This window comes from Trachymyrmex cornetzi, unplaced genomic scaffold (genome assembly GCF_001594075.2).
Source record: "Trachymyrmex cornetzi isolate Tcor2-1 unplaced genomic scaffold, Tcor1.1 scaffold345, whole genome shotgun sequence".
Taxonomy (NCBI): domain Eukaryota; kingdom Metazoa; phylum Arthropoda; class Insecta; order Hymenoptera; family Formicidae; genus Trachymyrmex; species Trachymyrmex cornetzi.
Window position 1 is genome coordinate 248,113 of NW_017298164.1, and position 13,888 is coordinate 262,000.

The following is a 13,888-nucleotide window of genomic DNA, read 5'->3' on the forward strand; positions in this document are numbered from 1 at the left end:
GCCTTCGATTGGTCTGTTCTTTTTAGCAGTTCTTATTGCACTATTTATCCTACATCCTTTTCTCTCCAACGGGGAGAGAAAAAGAGGAAAGGTAAACGGTTCGAGAAGTTTAGTTGAAAAGAACACATCCTCCATTTCTTAGAACAAAGAGGTACAGTGTTTACCGCTGCGGTTCGTATTTCGTAGCATCAGTAAAAGAAAGTAGTGGAAGTCGCTAACCGAAAGTTTGTGATCTAGAAGGCAGAAGATCGCTATTCGGAACTACGAAAAAGTATCTCTAACAAGATTCGACGTCTGCCTGGTCTATTGTTAAAAAATAAAGCTAAAAAAACATGGAACGATTGCATCACGTTAAATTTATGGATATTGTTTTTATTGGAATATTGTTCTGTACGGGAGTCGTAAAAGCAACAGGTCAAGATGAGATAACACCAATAATATTTCCATTGGACGAGACACACAGTATATATATATATATATAAAATATATCTATACATTTCAATATCTTGGAATATTTTTAATTATACATTAATTAAAATTTGTTTAATCAAATTTTACTGTATTTAACGTGAAATCTTGTGTATTCAGATATGTATATAAATTCACGTAGAAATATTTAAACACTAAATGCTTTGGATCTGCAAAAAATAAAATTTCTCTTATTTATTTTCATAATTGGTTTATTTAAAAATTTATAAATTATGCAAAAATTCCTCGTTAATGATTATAAAAATGTATAAAAATATTTTCTAAAGTATTTATAAAATTTATAGCACAAAGGCTAGGTGAATATATTATGAACAAGTTTCGTAATGATTGCGAATGCATTGAATATAATTGTGAATGCTGTCAGCATTTACAGTGGGATGTAATCTCTGTGCACGGAAAGTGTAAGTACATAATTATTTGTAGTCTATATTATAACAATAATTTAATATTGTTATATTCTATTTTGATGCTATATTTCTATATATTATAGTATGCGTAAATGCAAGTTATTTAGAAAAGGGTTATGGGTTTTCACTCACAATAACCTACAACAACTTTGCAATTATTAGCAAGACAATTTCAGGTAATATCTAATTGCACAAATTAAAATATACATTGCTATATTTCAATAAATAGAATATATATTTTTAGTTGGAAACCCGCCACCTATTTGCCTTGGAGAGGACATTTCAAGTGAAGTAGATGTTGATGTTTGCTTGCGTTTATATAATATATACATTAACAATAATAAGTTTCTCGTTTGCTTCGAGATTTATGGAGAAAGAATGAAACTCCTAATCACTAAAATAAAATTGGGTTGTATCGATCAGACTAAACAACGTGATAAGATAAAGTATACCGAGAACAATTCTTCAAAATTGTTTCTTAAAAAGATGAAAAATGATGAACTACCCATTGTGAATAAGGTATGAATAACATATCGAACACAGAATCTCTATATAAGAACATAGAATCTCGATATTGCTGTAGATCGGGATATTTTCTTCAATTACGTTATGATAAGTTGTTAATAACAAATGTTCTTCACACCTTCCATAATTTTAAGTTGTATATTTTTATTTCTTGGATTTAAATTTTCAAGGTAAACGTAATCGTTCAATTACGTTAACTTTAAGCAAATATATGTTAATTTAAAATAATTAAAATACACTGTACCAGCGAATACTCAAAAAATTTAAGAACGAATACCGATTAATGTTAAGAAATGTAAATTTTGGGCAATGTTTATATTGAATTTCTTTTGTCAGAATCCATCAAAAAAAACACCATGTATACTTCTTTCATTTTTATACCGCATTGATATAATGTTTAAGTTTTATTTTTATCCATTGTAATAATGTAAAACAGATCTTTTATTTTGTATTTTATTCAGGATTACCACGGACCGGGAATAGTCAAGGAAATTGAAATTTGTCATAGAAACCGAGAAAAATCAGAGGAAGATGTAAAAACGTCTGGAATTTCGAAATTTGCTCATAATTCCCTGAAACTGCTCCTATTCCAAATAATTATTATAATTTTTTATATTTGACGTTTATAGTCAAATACTTGTTTAAAACTTGTGCATTATAAACGATTTTGATAAAATAATTAAAATTTATATTTTATTCAGTATTTTTATTTTATCTTTTTTCTTCGTCATAACTGCATTCTTTTTTCCAAAACTAATTTATTTTTTGCTGTGGCTTGCATTTGCACCCAAAATTATACTATGCTACTAAGCTTTTTTGCGTTGTTTTTAATAATATAACCTAGTAGCTTTCCTACAACCCTTGAGTCTAAATGTTAAAATTTACATATTTTATATTACTCGTGGAAAACTTTCTATTTTGTTCTGGAAAACCTGAAAAAATCTGGGAATTTTAAATTCATTTTCTGTGACAATCCCGTTTATTGTAAAGATTGAATCACACGATGCTCGATTTCTTGAATGCTAGCATGCATACAGTCATGCCTGCTCTAATGTATGCTAGAATTCGTTCATGTATTGAACGCTGCATGCTGCATATACATTATTTTTATATTTATTATGGATTACTTCATAGCTTATTTTATTTCCTTGCATGCATCAATCAAAAGAAATAATTGCTAATTTCATAGTTATTTGTTAAACGTCAGCCTGTATACATCAAAGCAAGCATAGCAGCATGCATATGTGCATGCATGCGTGCGTGCATATATGCTTATCATTCAAGAAATCGAGCATCGTGTGATTCCATCTTAACATTACATTGTATTTTTGTAATCTTGTAGGTCTGTATAGATATTAAATAAATAAATATATATATATATAATTTGTTATAATTATTTTGCATGGTATTATAGGTATACTCTTTAATTCAACATTGCTATCAATAATCTTTTCCACTCGGCGGTGCAATCGTTCTGGAAAAGAAAACAGATATTTTTTCGTATTATCAGTAAAACGAGCTGAGAATTGCAAATATATATGTTTATTAGAGATAAATGTATGCATTACATTTACATGCTTTTGGATTATTGACAATTGTGTTAAATATCTGACTGCGGGTTCTTTTAGTAACGAAAATAATTCTCTCCTCGAGCTCATTAATTCAATAGCGCGATCAGAAGCCGTTTAAAGTCGTCGCCGCAGTCATTCTGTAAATGTAAAAAAGAATGCAGGAAAATTAAAGCTAAACATAGATTTAAGGCAAATCGTGATGTTCATGTATTTATAATAATACATACAACCAATATACAGAGGCATGCATGCAGTCAAAAATAGCATGGACTAATTAATGGAATTAGTATAGTGAAAGACAAATTTGCGTTTAAATTAATAATTATAATTTGCTAATATACAATAACCAATCAATAGATCGATTTTCAATCGATCTTCACAGAGACTCGTGTACAGTTTTGATGTACAGATTTTCTATATTATTTTGTAACTCATTTTACACACGTATTGTAGCATCACTCCGATTAAATGCAAAACATCTATAACTTGAGTAAAAACCATGTTCACCATTAACAGCCAACGAAACGTAAGAAACTAAATTAATCAAAATCTTTGCAGAATGATATAATCTCCGCGACATTGAAGTGTATAATTTTTAACAAAAGGGTCTGTTGTACGATTGAAATATTTTCATCCGACAAGGGCAAGCAAGAGTCTCTTGTAGTCGCCTGAACAGTCGTCCTGAAATTTATGGAAAGTTATATGGAATGCTAAGAGGTATAGCGTATATGTGAGTTAACAGATTATTATATTATGGTTGATTATTTTATTGTTTAGTGACTGCCGATGCATATAAGTATATAAATGTGAAGGAATTATATGAATGTGTAATTTAACATTTCGATTGGAGATAAAGCATTGCTGTATTAAGTGAATGAAAGCTTAGAATTGAAGCACTGGATTTAAATTGGATTTCGATCAAATCTGTGTGAATCAAGGAAAGAAATTAACTTTGTATTTATTGAAGAATTTGTCATTAAAAATATTCTGTTCAAATGTTCTACTATTATTAATATTATTTATTATTAATATTATTTTTATTTGTATTGCAATATATTGTATTATTGCGTTCCTTTATCTCTTATTAATTTTACTGCTACAGAAATAAAATACAATAAAGAAAGCAAACGTAATGGGTACAATAAATAGCGTAAAACTGTTTCTGAAATTAATGTGTTATACTTACATCGATAGCTTCCGCAAGAGATTTTCCGTAAAGTCTCTCATAGGCATCCTTAATATCGCCCAGATCAATCTCTGATCGTGTCACAATGATGCGTATCAATGTTGAATCGTTCGTGCCCATTCCGCGCATAGCTTTGTACAATCTTTCCGCGAAATAAGCAGTCTTATCGGAGGCGCATTTCACTGAAAGAAGATCATTTTAGAACAATGAAAAAAAAATATATATACATATATGAAAAAAAAAGAATAATAAATAGATTAACAATAGTAACGAATAACTTATTAAATAAATAATAAATAAATTGTTGTATTTAATTTCTTACCCACAGCTAAGTAGCCGTCTTCGACAGAACCAGAGAATTCTCGCTTGATAGCATGCTTCAAGGTGTCTCCGGTGAGGTGCTCGTATTCTTTGAAGATCCGTCGCAATTGTGGAAAACTCTTAGTAATGAGAATTGCGTTGAAAGTGCTTTCGTCGGTGCCCCACTGTCCCTCACCCGCGGCTTGAAGCCTCTCAGCATCCTGACGTGCGGCCTCCTCATCGACGTCTGGACTCTCGTCTCTACTGGCCTGATCGTTAATCAGAGAATAGAGAAAAACTGACAGAACAGTTGCGAGAAATTGTACATCAATTTTCAATTATTACTCACGCAAGACAATGATACCAAAAGCCTTTTGAAATAACCAGAGGTATCGCTTTTGAGGTCGTCTTCCAGCTCTTTGTCATACACTAGACAGATAAATTGAAAATATATTCGTTACTTATAAACTGTATGATATAGAATTGAGCAAAACTACACTGAAAAAAAAAACTAAATTTTAATAAATATTTGTTTGAATAGTTCTGAGTAAATATTTACTAAATACTAAATGTAAACAGATATCCATTTGATTAAAAACCCATTTGATTTTTTTTAAGTAAATCTTTATTTACTATAAATAAATGACTTGTTAGTAACATTTAAAGAAATATGTATCAAGATTTAGTAAATATTTTTCAGTATAGGAAGTGAAAAGTATACTTTTTTTAATGAAATTCCTCTTCTATACAGGATGGAATAAGGCGATACTGACTTGTAGGAGGCAAAATCGATTCCGAAAAATACGCTGCGTTGAAACTTACGGTCCTTGTAAACAGCCGATATCGTCTTGATACCGTAATTGCTCAGGGATGCGAGGACTTCGATGAGTGCACCCTCGTCAGTACCCATGCCGGAAATAGCATCATGCAACTCCTTGGCGTAATACTCAGGAAGCGGCGTCATTAGAGCCAGGATGGCTTTCTCAAAGTTTCCGGACAACTCTGACTTCAACTCGGAAATGAGATCCTTGCCGTACATTGTCTTAAATTTGTCGGCAATTTCTAGTCGCTGTACGATACCGCGATGAGCCAAGACGTCCAATATGGCCTGCTCATCAGTTCCGAAACCCTTCATCGCAGACCGTAATAGGCTAGCATCTGCTTCGGCATCGAAAGGATCAGCCGGGTACACGGAGGGTGTGCACTAGAAACATATTTAATTTTGCATCATTCTATTATCTTGTTCGAAACGATTATCTACAGATCTCAATGAATGAAATTGAACGTGCATCAAGTTTATTAATTATATTAAAATTTTAATTAGTACATTAGAGTTAGATAATTTAATTTATTAAATTATATATATATATTCAATTGATGCGACTTGCTTTTTCTATTAAGTAATTATATCATAAATAAGTGAAAAAAAACTGATATTCTTCAAAAATAAAAGCGTAACAGAATTTAAGCTCGTGATGAAGCAATTCTACTTTGATTTTATTGAAAGTTTATTTTCAACTTTATTTAATAAATATAACAAACTTCCTGCACTAATTTAATAATGTAAGAGAATTTTTTTTAATCTCGCTTTTAAATTTTATATTTGCGCTTCTTTTAAATTCTATGTATTTATGCTAATTTTAGATCGAGAAGAGCAGTGTTCGTTTTAACATTAACATATCTATGACTAACATTAACATGTATATGACTGATTCATTCTTACTAAGATTTAAACTTAATTTTTTTTGTCAGATAATATCAATTTTTTGTGTTGTTAGCAATAATTTAATTAAACGGCATCCTTTGTCTTTCTGAGTTTAAAAATATGCTGCAAAAATTATAAGAATTGTCTATTTATAATAGATGGATAAGAAACTAAAACAGCATAAAAACGAGATGATTCATCTTGCTCAGTCATTATTGCGAGACTTTTATTGCGAAGTTATGAGATATTAACATATGAATTACCTGTATATGATAATACTGACTAGCTGCCATCTTGCTGATTATCTGAAAGCATTTTTTATACATATTTAAATAAAAAATTAATAACTTAGGATTGTTAAAAAATCTTTGATTATCACTATTATTTTAAGGAGCAAATACTTTGTTATTTTATTTTACATTACATGAATGATAATTTTCTCTTTTCTCTCTCAGTCTTAGATCTAATTTTTAAATATTAGATTATTATTTATTATAATGCTAATATTAATCTTAGAATTCTAGAAAATGCAGACGATTTATATTTTTTTGTGGTTTAACTAAAATCCTTTGCGTCATATTGTTATAATTGTGGCGCGCCTTTAATATAAAACTCATAATTGTCATTAAGTTAAAAGTGACGATCTGCGATGATAATTCTCATCTACACTATTCTCATCTGTCACGAATAATGCGTGCAAACACGCGATTTGACTACACGGTGCTTATGTCCTTGACTCATTTCAGATACGCCTCACGTTTGCGACGATGATCTCATCGAGTAAAACCCTGTATACATTTGTCTGTTGCTAGATGATTATTGAGAATCTGTTGTATCACTTCGCATGATTTAGATTTTAGATGACGAAGAGGAGGATACGGTTTGCAGGATACCGCAAGATCATATCGATTGGATCAGCGAAGTGACACTCGGGGTGTGGCTTGGTTTACCTCCTTCGACAGCGATGTGCTTTCCTGGAGAACGGTATCGGTTCTGGTGGCCGACTAACTAACGGCTCGCAACCAGCGTTCTCGTCACCGAGAGCCTCTTTCGTCGAGGACGGCAGAGAGAGAAGAGGAAAGGAATTTGTTGGTGGGGCGAATACGCGTTTGTCTGTCGACCGCGAAAGCATTAAACGATGGTTCGGTATTCTTGCCGGCGGATGAAACTCGGAATTGCATGACACAACGCGGAACAGACCGATACCGGTACCGGTCTCTCACGTGGTCTTCAAATGCGAAACGCCGCCACGAAATAGTTTCTAATTATCCAAGTTATCGAGCCGTGAATATTAATATTCGTGCTTCTCTTATCCTTGGTATTGAATAATGATCCGTATAATAAATTAAATTGTTATAGCGGCAATAATAATAATGTTAAATTAACGAAATTATTTCAACTTGAATTTTATTTACTTGCTGTTTTTTTAGTTTTGTTAACATTAATCGCAATAACTATTGATTTTTACCTTCAAGAACTTATGTCCTTGAAAGTAATATTTGCCAAGCCATCGCTTTCGAAGCAATACGGTGCCAGGAAACAGATCTAATGCAAGAAGGATGAAATCGATACCGATTGATCGGGTCATTATTGACTAGTTTTGTAACACAAAATATTAATAATGACGAACTACATGACTCTAACAGGAAAAGTTTAAAGTTCACGATATATATATGTAATCCATTAATATAATTGCCAACGATGGCGGAAGTGGCTTTCGTTTCTTATTCAATCTTTAGTTCCCACAATGATTCATGCGAACTTAATAACGTCTTTTTGCTTAGAGAAGAAGAGAACACAAGCACTGATATATGTTTTTAAGAAAAATAATTCAATATGTGTAAAAAGTTTTCAGTATTGATTTTAATTGTTCATGAAATAATAATTAAATAATTTAGCAAACTTTAATCGTATTATGTCTTATAAGACAAATATACTGTGTCTACAAATTTCCTAAAGTTCCCAAAATCATGAAATGTTTGGTATCGAGCTTTTTAAACTTTATGTGGAACTCCCTGTAGGAAAATGAATAATTTGTTTATCGCTAAATTAATTAAATTCTCAATATCAACAGGATCGCGTAATAAGTTACTGATTACACTACTAAATTAATCTGTATTTTTTTTTACTGATTACAATTTAATCATATTTAAAATTTAGCAATCCAAGATTATTGAGGTCAAACAATTGTAGTATGATTAACATGCTGCAATTACTTGATAAGCAATGCTTTGAACAATTGGTTGATCAAGGCCAGCTACACGATGGAAGTCTCACATATCACTTCAATGCAAACTGATTATACTTTTATATTTTTATAAAACATACAATATATTAGTCTCTCAACATATTTTTTTAAAGAATGTTATATTAGCTTCAATATAATAGTTTTCACGTACCAGCTAATTAGAGAGATCATGATTCATTTTAATCTGCACTTATGTTATATTGTTTATAGCTTCACTTACAATTTGCGCAGAACACTGGCTTTCGGAACGATTCTTCGTCACGATCTACACGAATGTGAATGTTTCGCTGGCACTGGGTGGGAACGTTCTGACAGCGGCAATATTAAGGACAGCATTGAGGAGAGAGAGACTGTATGCTGGTCAGTACTGGTGGGGTTGTCGACGTAGCATCGAATAATGACGTGGAGAACGCATCCTGTGGCAAGCCAAAAGATGGCGAGTGAACCGTCGAATTGGTGCCATATATGAGATCGATAAAACTATAATGAAAACAATATCTATATGTATATAAAATATCAAAAGTACCGTCGTATTACATCATTAAACTGCATATATCGCAGAATTATATCTCGCATTACTGATTTATAAACGTATTATCTATAATTTTAATTTACACGAATTGGAAATAATAATCATGTTACATGATAACTTATCAAAGTTTTTTTATTATATTTATTTTTAACTTTAAACAGATATAAATTTTATAAAGTTTTTAAAACCATTGTGTTTATAATTTATAAAAAATATTAAATTATATATGAAAAGGATTATAATATTATATAAATAGGACGACTTTTTTAGGTACAGTATAATTTTTTAAAAATTTTATTTTGTTTTATAACTTATTATTTTACATAAAATTATATTGATTGTTAGCTTCATCTTTTTTAAATAAGAGAAGAATGAGTGGATAAAAATTGATTTATCATATCTATAGTTTGCCTATATAGTTTCATAAAATTCAGAATGTCATTTATTACGTATTTCCTTCATTTTTTTCATGACCGTTACTCACGAAGTATATGATTCATAATCCTTGACTCAATGAGAACAGATTGTGACGTTCTTTTGCACGTAGAATGCGTGACGGAATCAGCATGTACAGAGTGCCTCGGAAGTCACGCGTTTTCCTGTGAACTACAGAATGAGATCGAACTATAAATAAACGTATTGTAAGGTCAGGCGTTATTAGTTAAAAGCGAGATTACATCTTTAACAAACGTAGATACAAGTGTCAATATGCTAAACCGATAAATGACAAACCGATTAATTTCAAGCAAATTTTTAATATAACTTTAATTGTTATTAAGTGCATTTAACGTATCCAAGCCAAAGACTTGTGTAACGCACAGAACATTGTTTTCTATATATGTTTATACCCTGTAAGTGTGAATGATGTCATACTGCATAATATATGCATACTTGTAAATCTATTCACCCAACACTGTAATCAGATTTTCATGACGCATTCCAGAGGAACTCGATGAATTCACTATGGTATCCAGTACAAGGATTATTATTTAAGAAAATACTCATGATAAAGTAACTTTTGCATCGATGAATCGGTTATGTTAAAAAACAAAAAAATGTAGAATTAATGATATTCTTATAAAATTTCTATCGTTATTGTAAATATATTTTAATATATTGCGGCAAAAAAGCATTATTAATTTTTGTATTGAAAATTGACACTTGGAGCTTATAACTTACAGTAGAAGGAAAACACCGAGAAGCCGTCTGAAAATGTTTTATTAAGATTACATATGGCAAGCGAGGCTTCCGTTTCCAATTCCTCAAATGAAAAATCCACCTCCCCAATACTTTTTCCGTTAAAAAGTGCATTCCCTAGCATCTTGCACTTGTCTCTTATCTAGATTATCTACTAAAAATTTGTCTAGGTTTATCACCTTTGCCACTTTGAGAGATTTCTTTCAGACTCCTTGAGACGAATCGTTCCCTTACATGTCCACGCTGTACAATTGTAGTACAGCGAAGAATGCGTGAGCTGAATGCTGTAATTATTCGTAATCACGAATATCCTGATAATGAATTTCTTACATTTTGCAGAATATGATACATCGTCTTAACAGTAAAATGTATATTTTCAACATACCGCGTATAAGGATTTATAAAAAAAATTAATATACAATACTGAAAAGCCTTCATCAAATACATCAAAACAGATCTTGATGATTCCGCGTTGTGCATAGCAAAGGAACCATCTTATACATATTTTCGAACCGTACACGCGTACGATTCTATCTTACTTATCTTCTATTTTTCGACTATACAAGGTGTTTGCGATATGCAATCTTAATCTCAACATCGTCGAAATATTTTTCCTTGATGAAAATTATTTAAAGTAACCATTTAATTTTAAAATTTCAGTTATATCTTTGTAATAAATTTCGTACAATTAGTTCTTTCAGTCATCATTTTGCTAAAGCAATCAAAATATGAATAAAAAAATTCTTCATCTTCTCTTCATCTTTTCAAAACAGATTCAACATCTCAGCTTAAAAAAGTACTAGAATAATTAAAATTGTCAAATATGTTATTTATTATCAAGATTCTATTTTTTAAAATAGAATACATGTTTATTCAAATTTTCTTGATTATTATTAAAATAAATTTATGTAGTCGATGGTAATATCGATGAAAACAGCAAATGTAAAAGAAAAAGTATTATTTTCATAATTTTTCAAAAATTTCTTAGTAAACTTTATGCAGAAAAATTTTATCCTACATTTTTTATTAATTTTTTTTCCAAAATTATCTAATCACATCGCCAATAATCACCTTGTACAATCAAAACCATCTATCATTAATGGTTCTATACAGTGCGTGTCAGACATTTTAGATCCCCATAAATTAACGATATTAAAGAGAAATTGTATGCAAGAACAATACAAATATAATATACAATGAAATTAATTAATTTTGCTACACAATTGGGGCTTTACTAAACGTCATTAACATTAAATGCGTAGACATTGTTAATTATGTTCATGGGTAACTGTGATTTGTTACAAGGGAATGAAAGTAAAAAAGAAAAGAATGAATTCGAGAAACGTATGTTATACTAATCGTGTGACGTTCTTGATATGTTTTATGTATCTAACTATTAAACATTTTTGCAGGCACAATTAATACAATGTATTTGCAATACCGGTAATTAAAATATTTCTAACGACAATGCCACTTGCAATAATACATAATGAAGATATCAATAATAGGTGTATAGGGAGAAAGAGATTTGAGCGATAGTAATAGTAGATTAAGAGTCACTTAATAATAGTATCATGATCGCAAGTAGTAGAAGTAGCAGCAATAGCAGTGACAATAGTAATGCTCTTTCAGCAACAATAATAATAATACATGTTCCGATATTCATACAATAAAAAATATAACAAACATGCATTCAACAAATTTTCTATATAAAAAACGAACTGCAAAAGACTAAGTAAATCTGCGACCAAGACGCGATAAAAAATTACTACATATTTTCTTCGCTGGACTCGATACATAAGTGCATATATTTAATGACTTAATTATAAATGCGCGCGTTTATGCGACAATTATTTAGCTTCAGAGTATATGTCATGAAAAAAAACAAACTATCCCTACATTGTACAGTAAAACGTCGATCATCCGAGAATATAAATTAACGAGAACCGATGCTATGAGTAACGGTTATTCCAGTAGAAAAACATTAAATATAGACATACATATTAAATACAAAAGAAATAAGGATAACAAAAAAATTCTTAGCGAAAAATCTTATATTAAGAGATATCTGTAATTTAAATGTAAACTAAAAAATATATGTATAATTCCTTATAAAAACGTAAATTCTCTTTCTAATAACAAGATCATATATAATTCCGTTGAGATAAATATAACATTGTTTTAAACCCTCCAGTACTACTTATATTGTATATAATCTCAAGCTTCATGTGAATCGCAACAAATATCTTTTAATACTTTTGTAATAAATATCTTTAATTACAAATATCTTTGTAATTAAAATATGTTATAATCTAGCGATTGCGATTTGATGCAAAATTAATGCGATCATTAATAAGCGTGGAGCATGGATAATAAATTTTGCAATGGCATAGTGCACGAGTACTGCAGGATTCAAAAATTGAAACAAATGTATGTACAAAATATTCCAGATTCATTGCATTCTCTTTTATCTATAAATTCTTTAACCAGCCGCTTAGCTCAAAGAATTCATAGTCAAGAAGAAATACTGTGAGATCTGAAATTATTTTTTCTCTACATATACTATATATATGTTCGCATTGTAACGCAGTAGTTGTGAGAGGCGGAGGATGCGTACTTTAATATCAGATAATGCGTTCAAGGAAGTAGTATTATATTTGTCATACTGATATCGGTAATCTTTTTGTTGGAAGAATGTCGTTTTCTTTGTTGTGCTTTCTTTTATCCAGATGGATATTCGCAGGAACGCTTTTATGGAAACATCTCTCTCACAAACACGCACTTGGGACAGTCGCCGTTCTACTGTATTTTATACATAAGAATGGTGCTCGCATACGACAAATTCAACAATAATTGTATTGCATCTTTTACAGAGTGAGACACCTAACTTTACCATCTGAAATATCCTCTTCCATTTAACATGACAGAAAAAGCTATATATATGAAATTTCATAAGATCATAGCAATAAATATTGTGAAAAGTTGAAAGTTTTTTTGTGCATACAATATAATTCACTTGAATTTGATAAAAAGAAAAGTGCAAATGTTTAATTCACAAGAGCAAAGAAAAACGTATTTATCAAGATGAAAATTATCACAGACATGCTGTTTCATACGCCAATGAGTGTTCCGCACATCATCAATCAGTTAGACGCACGAAAATTCGAAGATAGTTTTATACATATGATGAAGCAATAATTCTTAAACGACATTCCAGAGAAGACATTGTTATATTCATTTAGTCGATCTACACTATGCAAACGTTTTCTAAAAACTGCAAAAATTTCGTATTTGTCATTGTCGTCTTACATCTAAATTGTTTTAAAATTGAAATCTTAGTAGAAAAGTAAAAAAGTAACACAAAGATGCTATTTATATTATTATAAAATAGTAAATTTAATCCACAAAATAGATTAGAAAAATTATAGATAAAAGAAATATAAAAGGGTATCAATATAACATTTTTTTCTTCCTATATATAAATTGCTTGAAATTGATTTCTCTTATTGTCGATATTTCTTTTCTATTTATTTATATATACAAGCACTCTATACTTGTCTGCTATAGTTTATATAAGTTTATTGAAGGTTTGTAATGTCTTAAATTAAAGAAATATAATTACCGTTTATGCGGAAGTATAAACAATAACGGACATGCCCTTGCTTCTCAATTAGCGACATGTCTAAAGAATTATAAAAGCAATGAGTTTTACTAGGAAACTGTCAATC

At 30.3% G+C, this 13,888-nt stretch overlaps 2 protein-coding genes across 6 annotated transcripts; one reads left to right on the top strand and one right to left on the bottom strand.

Moving 5' to 3' along the window:
- The first annotated feature begins 211 nt into the window (after positions 1 to 211).
- Positions 212 to 2,784, top strand: LOC108763174 (uncharacterized). Its single transcript, XM_018510551.1, has 6 exons — positions 212 to 462; positions 786 to 890; positions 980 to 1,072; positions 1,141 to 1,415; positions 1,883 to 1,954; positions 2,764 to 2,784. Exons 1-6 carry the CDS (start codon positions 333 to 335, stop codon positions 2,782 to 2,784), a joined length of 696 nt encoding a protein of 231 aa, XP_018366053.1. The 5' UTR covers positions 212 to 332.
- A 20-nt stretch (positions 2,785 to 2,804) lies between these two features.
- LOC108763192 (annexin B9) lies at positions 2,805 to 8,892 on the bottom strand. Of its 5 annotated transcripts, none has more exons than XM_018510603.1 (8): positions 8,672 to 8,891; positions 6,447 to 6,488; positions 5,301 to 5,682; positions 4,828 to 4,907; positions 4,501 to 4,747; positions 4,179 to 4,360; positions 2,990 to 3,129; positions 2,820 to 2,895 (listed from the first exon to the last, which is right to left on the bottom strand). In XM_018510603.1, exons 2-7 carry the CDS (start codon positions 6,474 to 6,476, stop codon positions 3,079 to 3,081), a joined length of 972 nt encoding a protein of 323 aa, XP_018366105.1. In that variant the 5' UTR covers positions 6,477 to 6,488; positions 8,672 to 8,891; the 3' UTR covers positions 2,820 to 2,895; positions 2,990 to 3,078. The 5 variants fall into 5 exon arrangements, with proteins under 5 accessions (XP_018366104.1, XP_018366105.1, XP_018366103.1 ...); XM_018510601.1 differs by lacking the exon at positions 2,990 to 3,129 and adding an exon at positions 3,500 to 3,673 and having other exon boundaries at positions 8,652 to 8,891; XM_018510599.1 differs by having other exon boundaries at positions 8,652 to 8,890.
- Positions 8,893 to 13,888: the final 4,996 nt, after the last annotated feature.